Source organism: Orbicella faveolata, unplaced genomic scaffold (genome assembly GCF_042242905.1).
Source record: "Orbicella faveolata isolate gen_17 unplaced genomic scaffold, um_ofav_v1 contig_3, whole genome shotgun sequence".
Taxonomy (NCBI): domain Eukaryota; kingdom Metazoa; phylum Cnidaria; class Anthozoa; order Scleractinia; family Merulinidae; genus Orbicella; species Orbicella faveolata.
In genome coordinates, this window is record NW_028301558.1 from 452,940 (window position 1) to 465,288 (window position 12,349).

General features: G+C 37.1%; 1 protein-coding gene and 1 non-coding gene across 4 annotated transcripts in view; one reads left to right on the forward strand and one right to left on the reverse strand.

Moving 5' to 3' along the window:
* LOC110064641 (protein O-glucosyltransferase 2-like) overlaps window positions 1-12,349 on the reverse strand; it is a 174,469-nt gene that overhangs the window by 111,596 nt on the left and 50,524 nt on the right. For all 3 annotated transcript variants that reach the window (XM_089297898.1, XM_089297897.1, XM_089297896.1), the window contains exon 5: window positions 11,305-11,471. In XM_089297898.1, the coding sequence (XP_089154024.1) occupies window positions 11,305-11,471 (167 nt within the window). The remainder of the gene's footprint in view (window positions 1-11,304; window positions 11,472-12,349) is intronic.
* Trnat-ggu (transfer RNA threonine (anticodon GGU)) lies at window positions 3,512-3,584 on the forward strand. The gene has a single exon. It is a non-coding gene; the product is annotated as a tRNA-Thr (tRNA).

Here is a 12,349-nt window from a genome sequence, read left to right on the forward strand (position 1 = left end):
CTTTGAAGTTGAAAATTTTAGTAGTGTCTTTCATTGTTTTTCATGATAATTCAGTTTTGTCCTAATTAAAAGTATAACTTGTAAGCCACACATGTACGCACAGTGGACCAATTTTTATAATATAGAAAGGACTCTGTGTATGCTCTGATTGATCAAAAACCTCGGGAAATGGAGAAAACACTTGCCTGTGGCTCATGTTTTCTTCATTTCCCTCATGTTCTCAAATGCCCGTCGTGTTTTATCACAGTGTAATACACGGCTTAGGCTTCTTTATTTAATTATACCAAAGTTTTCATATAACATGCACTCTGATTGGCTGAAACAGCATGCTTTATCAGAGAACAGAGCACGGACTTATGACAGTAAGCTGGTTTTCAAATTTTTGCTTCGAAACTTTGACCAAGTTGCCCCAAATTAAACATTCCTTACAACTCAGATAAATGCAGTGGAAACAAGCCATTTGTCTACACTAAATACGGCTGCATGGTGACTATTGTTAGCAACAGTAGTGTTAAAACTGTACTAAAATAACAAGTTTTGCTAGATTCAAATAAATGCTTCGATAAAATACATTATATTTGCTAAGAAGGCTGACAGGCCAACGACAGAAAACACCAATTGAGCTGTCTCTGTTTATGAAGAGAAGTTTTCATTTAATTTTTTTAAAAATGCTCAAATGCCACTTACATGCATTGGTGATCTCTTGTCATCTCAGCAAAGTAAACCTCAACAATTTCATATCAACGCTCACTTGACGAGTGATCAGTTGAAAGTTTGCACTGATATTCTCCCCTGTACTCAGAGTAGAACCAGTGGGAGCAGTCTAGTCTTTCCAACTTTGATGCTAGTTTGGGCAATCTTGCTGCAAGCTGTAAGCTTAACTAACTGTAGCTCCTTTCAAATACAACTCAACATTTTACATTATCATCCATAAGTTTTGAGCTCTTTGTTTCATAATTTCCATTGGAAAAGTGGACATGTTCATGAGCCATGAGGCCAGATTCCTCTGGACTAAGAAACTTTTAGATCCATATTTTGAAGCAAACGTTCTTCTCTTGAAAGCCACTCGCCTAAGCCACTCAAAACTGAAAGCTTAGCTGAAGTCCAGTTTGTGATTGACAGCTGTTGTCTCATTAGCCAACCAAATTATTTGAGCAATTCTAACAAAAATTATGATTGGCTTATTTTAGTGTGCTTTATCAGAGAGCAGATTCACGCTGACGCCACTTGTCCTTGTTTGGAACATAGTTAAGGTGGCTCAAAACAGTAATATTTCCGTGAGAAGCCTGGGCTCTGACGCGCACTTCAGAGTGAGGCATCACATGATCACCCAAGGTGTCGGAGATAACGTGCAGGATTTGAAGTTTGCAAAACTCACAACAAACATGACGGCGCAAGGCCCACTTTGTAAAACCACCAAATTTAGCTGTTTGCGATATCGCTTATTTTTACCTTCGAAAACATTCATCCTTCAGGCAATTTCAAATGAAAAAACATTCTTTAAAACTGCTGTGCTGGAATGTAAATGAACATTGTGATGTTGATGTTGCGATCAATCGCACCGGCTATCAATCTAAAAAAACAGCAGGAAAAAACTACTCTTCGAGTTTTCTTCATTCTGTTTATAAGGCCAGTCTCACCTTCGGGTATTTATGGTACTCTTCTTCTACCGCTTATGCTGCTAACGACAACAGCAAAAAAGAAAACACTATTTGCGGGTATTTGCGTGGAATTGCAGGCTTCACTGAGCAGCAGACTGCCTTTATGTGTGTACAAAGTACAATCTTGCCAAGCTGAGATTTTAATTTGCACATAGAACGCACCCCAAAAAATTCCTTATTTACGAAGCTAATATCTCAAAAACGGATCTGGTGACCCTACTTTTTTAGTGCAGAAAGTTATTCAACAGCAAGAGCAGAATGTGCAAAATTGTAAAAAACTGCAGAGTGGTGTTTTTCCAAATTGGGAATTTCCATTTTTTAATTTAAGCAAAATCTACTCCGCAGAATTTTTTCTAATTTTCCCTCTTTCTTCTGTGTGTAAAAAAAGACTTATCAAAAAAATAATTATGGGGTCACCCGCTTAATTTTTAAGATACATGCAATTGATGGTCAAAGTGGGTCAAGTTTGTTGCTATGTAACAGGACAGTGCTATGAAAGTGAAGAATGATCATCGCAGTTAATTTTCCAATTTAAGCAATTGGAAAGAAGAAGCCTGAAAAAATCAGGGCTTCAACGGGATTCAAACCCTTGACCTCTGTGATACCAGTGCGATGCTCTACCAACTGAGCTATGAAGCCACACATTAGGAGCGAGGTCAATTAGTTGAGTTCATATCTTCCTGTGAGGAGTGAAATGATGTGAAGTTTATATGAAATAATTCATATATGAACTTCAACGGGATTCGAACCCGTGACCTCCGCGATACCGGTGCGATGCTCTACCAACTGAGCTATGAAGCCACACACTCGGAGTGAGGTCAATTAGTTGAGTTCATATCTTCCCATGAGGAGTGAAATGATGTGAAGTTTATATGAAATAATTCATATATGAACTGCGGTTGTAGATGAAAGTGAAGAATGATCATCGCAGTTAATTTTCCAATTCAAGCAATTGGAAAGAAGAAGCCTGAAAAAATCATTCTTCACTCTCATCTACAACCGCAGTTCATATATGAATTATTTCATATAAACTTCACATCATTTCACTCCTCACAGGAAGATATGAACTCAACTAATTGACCTCACTCCTAATGTGTGGCTTCATAGCTCAGTTGGTAGAGCATCGCACTGGTATCACAGAGGTCAAGGGTTTGAATCCCGTTGAAGCCCTGATTTTTTCAGGCTTCTTCTTTCCAATTGCTTGAATTGGAAAATTAACTGTGATGATCATTCTTCACTTTCATCTACAACCGCAGTTGATATATGAATTATTTCATATAAACTTCACATCATTTCACTCCTCACGGGAAGATATGAACTCAACTAATTGACCTCGCTCCTAATGTGTGGCTTCATAGCTCAGTTGGTAGAGCATCGCACCGGTATCGCGGAGGTCACGGGTTCGAATCACATTAAAGCCCTGATTTTTTCAGGCTTCTTCTTTCCAATTGCTTAAATTGGAAAATTAACTGCGATGATCATTCTTCACTTTCATCTACAACCGCAGTTCATATATGAATTATTTCATATAAACTTCACATCATTTCACTTCTCACGGGAAGATATGAACTCAACTAATTGACCTCGCTCCCAATGTGTGGCTTCATAGCTCAGTTGGTAGAGCATCGCACTGGTATCGTAGAGGTCACGGGTTCGAATCCCGTTGAAGCCCTGATTTTTTCTGGCTTCTTCTTTCCAATTGCTTAAATTGGAAAATTAACTGCGATGATCATTCTTCACTTTCATCTACAACCGCAGTTCATATATGAATTACTTCATATAAACTTCACATCATTTCACTCCTCACGGGAAGATATGAACTCAACTAATTGACCTCGCTCCCAATGTGTGGCTTCATAGCTCAGTTGGTAGAGCATCGCACCGGTATTGCGGAGGTCACGGGTTCAAATCCCGTTGAAGCCCTGATTTTTTCAGGCTTCTTCTTTCCAATTGCTTAAATTGGAAAATTAACTGCGATGATCATTCTTCACTTTCATCTACAACCGCAGTTCATATATGAATTATTTCATATAAACTTCACATCAGGACAGTGCTATCTTTATGACTTAAACACAATAAAAGGAACAGTGGAAAGTTACCTTAAAAGAATAGCACAGCCATTCAAAACAGAACAGTTCCAAGCCTGAAAAATTGTACCTAGTTCTATAAATTTCAAAAAAACAGAAAACTGCTTTGAGCCACCTTAAGTTAAGTTTGGTTTGAAAATTCATCAAATGCGTGGGGAAATAAGTATTTGTTTTCCATAAAACAAATAAAGAAGCCAGTCGACTGTGCTCTGTTCTGCTGTAAAGCACTTAGGAAGCAGTAGAGCATGCAACTATGTCTCGTGTTTTCCCCTACATTTCTTTCATTTTCTTCCGCTTCCTGCTTGCTTTGCAACAGAACTGAGGGTCCCAGATCCTGCTTTTCCACTCATTTCTTCCTGTTAATCCCACCATCCCACCTTTTTTGCCTGGAAGTCCTGATTGCGCCCACTTTTCACTAATTATTTGTTTGTTGAATTAATAATTTCAGAATAAAAACTAGTGTTGTAAAACGACGTTTTGATCTCCCTGAGATCATTCTCAAGATGTACAAAAAGCGAATGAAATATACATATACAAGTACAAATTACTGTGTGATAACATCCAACAATAAAATATGTAATACAAGTACTAAAATATAAGTGTTAAAATAATAAAATACTATAAATAACTATATAAATTACTTTCAGTTTGCATGGATTGAACCTGGCTGTTTATTCAAAGTTGGCTTAAGCTCCTTTATAAAGAGCATTTCGTAGGTCAGGCAGTCAAACTTACTTTCAATAAATTTATTGGTACTTTCTCAAGATCTTAAAATCACGATATACATCACTTGGGACTGTTCCATGTTGCTCTTTAACGTGATTCCTGATTGAAGACAATCCTTTGTGTTCCTCAATGTGCTGATAGAGGTGTCCACACGTATACCCAACATAGTTTACATCCCACAAACCACACTTGTACTAGTAAACAACGTGTTGCTGGTTAATGATAGGCAGCTTCTTTTCTTTTGGTTTGATCTCTCGTCTGATCTTGTGGCTTGTATAGACGGGGTGAATATCGGTTTCATTTTTACGGGTTCCCGAGTTAGAACCCGAGTTCTACAAACACTATGTGGATGACACATTGAACATGATGCCTGACAGTGAAACAGCTAAAGTATTCCTTTCCTCCCTAAATGAGAGCCATCCATCTGTCAGCTTCACCATGGAACTTGGCGAACACGTTAAACTTCCTTTCCTGGGAATGGAGATCAGGAAATGCAATGGTCACCTGGAGACAAGGGCGTACAGAAAACCAACTGACATGGATTATTACTACATTACAAGAGCCACGTCGATGTTAGATACAAGAAGTCATTGCTAAAAACAATGCTGGATCATGCCTTTAAAGTGTCATCTACCTGGCAACTGCTCCACCTGGAATGTGATCGTCTCAGACAGACATTCTCTGACTTCAGTACCCAGCGTAACGTAAATGAAGGAAAAGAAAGAAAAGGAAAGACAACACGTTGTTTACTACTACAAGTGTGGTTTGTGTGATGCAAACTATGTCAAGTATACGGCCAACACCTCTATCAGTACGCTGAGGAACACAAAGGATTGTCTTCAATCGGGAATCACATTAAAGAGCAACATGGAACAGTCCCAAGTGACACAATTATATCGTGATTCTAAGATCTTGAGAAAGAGCCACAGTAAAAGCACCTGCCTGATCTACAAAATGCTCTTTATGAAGGAGCTTAAGCCAACTTTGAACAAACAGTCAGATTCAATCCATGCAAAGTTACTTATTAGTTTTTTATGGTATTTTATAACTTCAACACTTACATTTTAGCGCTTGTATTTACATATTTTATCATTGGACATTTTTACACCCAAATTTGTACTTATATATGTATACTTCATTTGCCTTTTCTACAACTTGAAAATGATCTCCGGGACATTGAAACGTCATTTTTTATTGCTAGTTTTTATTCTGAAATGTGTTTCAAAAAGACTATTTATGAAAATTAATAATTAATTTAATAATTAACACAGAAACTAATAGATATTGTATAAAAGATCTCAAAAGGATTCAATGGGTAGCAGACAAGTAAGTACAAATGATTGTAACTTTTCTTTCTGTAAACAGATAATTTACTGTTTTCTTTTCTTTTGTCCACATATCAGTGAATAAAAAAGATTGTTTATCCCCATATCCAAGAGATGGACTGTAAACACATGCAACAGTTTCTTTCAAAACTTTCAGTGTCTTCACTTTCCTTTAAATCTGGGCTCAGAATTTTTCTTTTCGAATGAAGGCATTCCTGCTCACGCCAGCCTTTTTAGTGCAGAGTGCACTATTGGGATGGTTTAGGGGGCTGCTGTTTGGTCAGGCACTAACACTATTACACAGTAAGATGTAAACTTTAACGTTTGTTTAATTAATGAATTTCAATTAATCAATTAGCCTTGTGGGAAGTGGGGCTGGATGGGGTAGCTAAATGGTGCCCGTGTGCATTACACAAAACGTGTCATACTTACGTTACTTTCTTTAATAACATGACAAAAATATATATGTGGTTTTGCAAATCTCATGCTATCCTTGTGGTGCTATTCTCTTAAGAACAAAAGCAATTTGTTCCAAATGCATGCGCAGGTTAGTTAGGGTCAAAAGTCCACTGTATGTTAGGTGAAAGATACATTTGATACGGGACTACCCGTGAATGTTGAGTTCTTTTCCCAGTGGTAGAACACAACATGTAAGATACATGTACTCTAGCATTGCTAGTGTGATAAACTGTGTTCTTGAGTTCAGATGCACGTTTTTTTTATTATTATTATTATTTGTAATGAGTGATACCACACTCTCGTATTGACCGGGGATAGCGGCTACATTTCAGGTAACGTCAGTTCTCCTTTTTTTGTTGCAAAGAATGCTACTGTGGCGTCGTATCTTCTGGATTCTTCCATAGCTCGATTCAAGAAATGTTGTCTGTTGTGTGTTTGCCAGGGTTCAAATAAAGAATGGAAACATATTGCTTCTCCTTAGCAGCTTGTTTGTTTCATCTTCTATGAAAGTGAGCCAAAAGTTCATATTCAGCCACAACTTTCCTGCGTTGGCTACATATAAAACTAGTAAATTTATGGCAAAAGAAACTTTGTTATTATTGTGGCAGATCTAGACTCCGTGGCACTTACTGAAACCTCCAGTTAATTTCATCAGTCGATGAGGTGACTCACCGATGTGGGATATAATTTCGGTCAAGTAAAGATCTCTTCCTTTAATACTTCTTGTTGAAACGCTCCTCAGTTGTATTCCTCATTGTGTATTAGTTTGATGTGGTTTTATTGTTAACACCAAAGCTGGCAACAGAATAAGAACACACTATTCTGTGACTTGACGTGTCTATTTGATTATTAGCTTAGTTTTTGTTTATCAATGAAATGAAAATTTGCGTTTTAAATACAACAAAATCGTTCCTCTTCAACGTTTCAGCAGACAGTTAATTTTTATTCTCCATTTATCTCCAGCAGTGAGTGAAAGAAACATCTTTCTTATATTTTCGTGGAAGCCAAGGTATCTTGTTGCATACTTGGCGAGGGAACAAAAGTATCAAATTACAAATGCTGGCTACGTAACTACGTAATGAGAGCGAATTTCAACAAATTTGGATGTATTTCGATGAACAGTGGCGAAAAAAGTGAATTTTCGAAGGAAACGAAACTTGAACGAATTGTCCGCGAATTTTGATGCCGCTATTGTTTTAACATCTTCGAAATATCAGTGATGTTGGCGAAAGGCCGCTTGAAAAGTCACTCAACTTTTCGTTGAACGTGTCGAAGTTTCATGCGAATTTTCGATGAGCAATTCGAATTTTCAAAAGGTCATTCACACGTTCGCACAGTATACACATAGGTTATTTGAATTTTCGAGCTTTTCACGTGAGGCTTTCAACTAACAATAAAATTCTCGTGACTGGCTCGTACGACAACTGATGGTTGCATAAGCATGGCAACCTACTTTGCTTTTATTTAGTAAGATTTCACATAGCAATCATTACTCAGTAAGCAATCATGGTCAAGGTATCCAACTATTTTTTTTGTTTTTTTTATTATTATTATTATTATTATTATTATTATTATAGCTGAACACACGTTTCTCTTGGTGCTTCGCTAAACCGAAAATTCTCAAGGAACGAGCAAATTCTTTGACTGTCCGTTATCTGCTCATCTGTTGTTTAGAAACATGCCCAACCCTGAGGATCAAAATGCTGAGAAAAAAAACGAGCGAGAGGTATGCAACTATAAATGAGAACGAATTCAAGCTCTTACTGAATGCAGTCTTCAACCTGTCGCAATTTTCAAGCAATTACGGTTTGAAGGTCTCCAAGTCAGTTATCCAAGTGTACATTGGTACACATATACATTGGTTGCTTCATTATTTTAACTTTAACAGTTCAGGTGGAGAAGGTTAGACTTTTCTCGCGGTCATTGTTAAGTTATGAAAAGGGTTGATTTAGTTCCTTTTAAAGTGCTTATCAGTTAACAAATCTGTTTTTGGCATTATGGAATTTTGACAGTAAGGAATAAATTTGCATCTTGAGTTGTGTTGACACGTTGCTTGCTCCTCACTACTGTTTTGTCAATGTTCGTAGTGTACTAAATCGTCCTTAATTTGGGAGTCGAGTTTTGTCTTCTTAGAGGAAGGAACAATTACCTCCGTGCTCGATAAATTTCCAATTTTCAAGGCACAGCAACGTTCTCATCCAATACTTTTCTCTATACATGTACATTGGTTGTTTTATTATTTCAACTTTAACAGTTAAGATGAAGAAGGGTAGCCTTTTCTCGCGGTCATTCTTAAGTTGTGAAAAGGGTTGATTTAGTTCCTTTTAAAGTGCTTATCAGTTAACAAATCTATTTTCGGCATTGCGGAATTTTGACAGTAAGGAATAAATTTGCATCTTAAGTTGTGTTGACATGCCACCTGCTCCTTACTACAATTGCCACGGCCAACTATGTTCTCAATGTTCGTAGTGTTCTAAACAGTCCTTAATTTGAGAGTGGAGTTTTGTATTCTTAGAGAAAGGAACAATTAACTCAGTACTCGATAAATTTCCCATTTTCAAGGCACAACAATGTTCTCATGGAATAGTGGATTTTTACGCAGTCAGGATAAAACAGTCTAACTGGAAGTGTAAACATTGTGACTGGATTCTTTCGACAGCAGTAACAATAAGTTACAGGTAAGTAAGTCTAATTGCAATCAAAATAAATCATGTTCACCTACACGTTTCGGTCTTTGAATAGTTTTCTCTCCTTTAAAAAAGGCTTTCCTTCTGTTAAGCGACTTATGAAAAAACTCGTGAGTGCAGTGAAGCGAAGAGTATTATCATGGCCGACCAGACGGCAAGTAAGCTGAGGCGGTTTCGTGTGCAAAAATGTTCAGAGCAGTCCTTGGAAGGTTTTTCTTTCGATAAATTTCACATCTTCAAAGCGAATGACAGTATTCTCATTATTATTTTGAACATGATCGGGGATAAAATGGCTTAAATCCGCCTTAAATTTTGACAAGAAATTCTCATGTTTGTGTTGACATGTACAGGTGTGCTTCGAAATTCACATTCATCTGGTCAAATTGAATCATAATCCTTGTCACATTAAATTGCATTCAATTACATGTCTTTGGCTGTAAAAACTTTTTCTTCCGTGTTACAAGAAGGCTTCCTTCCGGGACAAGAAAGAGCACTAATGAGCACTGACACGAAAAATGTTTCTCACGCCCGCGGGAAGTGATGTGGTGTTGTTTGTTTTTATGCCTCAAAAGTTCGATGATCTTCCCTTTCCTTTGCACATCAGTTCTTCGATATTTCCCTGGCTTGAAAGTTCGTTTCTTCGAACTTTTGCTGTGTCTTGCGAATTTTCGATCAACCATGATAATTATTGTCGAAATTTATTTGAATTTTCTTGTGGGCGGTACAAATGTTCGTTCAAAAAGTCCGCAATGTTTCAAGGAAAATTCGCGAAAACAAAGGCCAACTTTCGTCGAAATTCCCTCTCGTTACTTTTGCACAGTACTGTACAACAACTCGAAGTGGGGAAGTGAATGTTGTACGAATGATCTCCTCGTATGACGTCACGAAATGCACTTAGACTCAGATCCTTTGGACTGGTTCTTTGACTTGATAATGGTTTTCATTATAGCGATTTTTCACAACTTTGAAAATTCATAAAAAATTGCGGTTTCAACCAAAAGCAAAATTTTTTTTGGAATTATGATCAAGAATGTATCGATATTGTTTTGGGGGTTGTAGGCACTTAAAGCCCATTTATGTCATTTGCCTTGAAGGGTTTGCCGCATTGTGTATTTTTGGGGGTATTGTTTAATTTTTGTGTCATTTACTGGCATCAAATGTCACATTGCACTAAACAAAATTTTATATTTTGTGTATAGTAGGTCCACATCAGCCCTTCGGCTGCCAAATCCCCTCTACAACCTACTTATCAAATAAAGTTTACTTACTTACTTACTTACTCACTTACTTACTTATGGCGCATCATTTAGTAAAGTTATGTACTGTGTAAAACTATAGAAAAGAATACAGTACATACACTTAATTCCCAAATATGAACATTTTTAACTTATGTGTAAACTTGCATCACTTAAGCATGCATGCAGCGACATTCCTTGAGTGGTGTGCGTTTCCATTTCCTTTTTGTCATCTGCTGTGCTACATTGGAATCTTTGCAGTCTCTCCCAAGGTTAGTTAAGTCCTGTTGATTTATTCACGCTATTATACAGTCAAACCTTGCAATTGATGAATTGCTGACTTGACAGATCACAAACTGGTATGGTACCCACAAATTTAAAGTTTTGGAAAAAATGTGAACATTCAGATAAGTATCTTTAGCCATTTTAGCTAGCTAGAACAACACAACTTCACTAATATAATCTTGGGGAAAACTGTTAAGATTCCTTTGTAGGACAACAAATAAAAAAAGCACTTGGAAATGCACAGCATGTGGGTTATAACCTTCAAAGAGAGGCATCACATCACTTTTGAGGTCATGTGTGCCAGTCGTACCAAGATGGCACAAATGCAAAGTGCTGCAAATCGATTGTTCATTCTAATCCTGTCATTCCCACAGGAATGATGGGATTAGAATGTGTTCTCCTGTTGTAGAATGCAAATAGTTTGTTAAAAAATAATGTCATGTGTAGGTCCCTTAATTTTGCCCAGAATCTTAAAATGTTGATTTATACACATGCCCAAGCAAAATGTTATAAAACACGATACTAGTGAAAAGAAAGGCATGCTATCATGTTGCAAATGCCTTTTGGGGTAGATTGGAGCTAATATTTAGCTGATATCCATGCTCAAAATGTCCAAGATGTCCAAAAATGCGTTTTTGCGAAAAATCTCCAGGTGTCAATGGGTTAACCATCTTTAAGAACACATAAAAAGCATCTCTTCCAACTCCTTACAGTCTGTAGTTTGTAATCGTAGTAGAGAACTTTCTTAAGATGGATAAACTATCTTCTCAATTCCCCTCCTTTTTCCTTGCCTTTCTTTCTCCTGACACCTCTTCATAAAAGACTTTTGATGTACATACCTTCCCATTGTCTCCAGTGTAGATTCTGTGAGATCATACGTAGGCATGACAATGTCTAAGGTATCATCTGAACCACACCAGGAAAGAATTGGAAGAGGATTTGTGCTGAGCTTAACAAGTGGCCAGTCACCAAGGTTGACAAAGAACTCCATGTCAGGAAGAACGACCTATAGTTAAAAAAAATAATTATTGTAATTATCAAAGATTCTTACTAAGAACCAACTTGTGAATTGACCAGATCTAGGAATGAAAAGACCTATAGAATTAACTTACAATACTTCAGCTTTCATGTACATATTTTGAGTATGTTAAGAGAAACATTTGGACATGATCAGGGAAAATGTCACCACAATCATGGTCATAATGAAAATATTCATTTTAACATGTATAGGTTAATTTATGGTTTTGCTTTACAAGTTATGGAGGCTTGCTTAGTCAATAAACAGGTGTCTCAAAAACTAAGATCTAATTAAGACCCCCTCCAAACCTCAAAGACAAAGACTTAAGACCCCCGATGAATCTCAAAAATAGGTCGCATTGCATACATGTGTGGGCCTAGAGTCCTATGGCCTAGTTGAATTTTGACAGGTTATTAAGGGAGACTAAGGGGGGGGGGGTGTGTTTATTAGAAACAGGTTTCTTTATCGAAATAAGATGCTGATTTTATTTGTTACTTTCTTTAGCCTTTTGGTTGGCAAGTTATTTTACCTGGGATATATATCAATTGCCCAAAACAAGTCATGGTGCCATGTGAAGATTATTATTAGTTCCTGGTATACTTAGTTTAGGTTAGTTCTGAGCTGAAGTTTGGGTGTTTAGACAAAAAGGGCTCTTTACGTTGTACATGGATGCTGAAGACATTTTGTTGACACTGTATGAGCTGCATTGCTCAGGTTGATTTACTCATTCTGAACTGACCTTTAAGATTCAATACACTAAAGAAATCAAAGAGAGAAGGGAAATTTAGCACGAGTGTAAATCACCTAATTGAAATTGAGAAAAGTTGTGCAACATGTTTTTCTTTCAACAATTAGCCTAGAAAGTA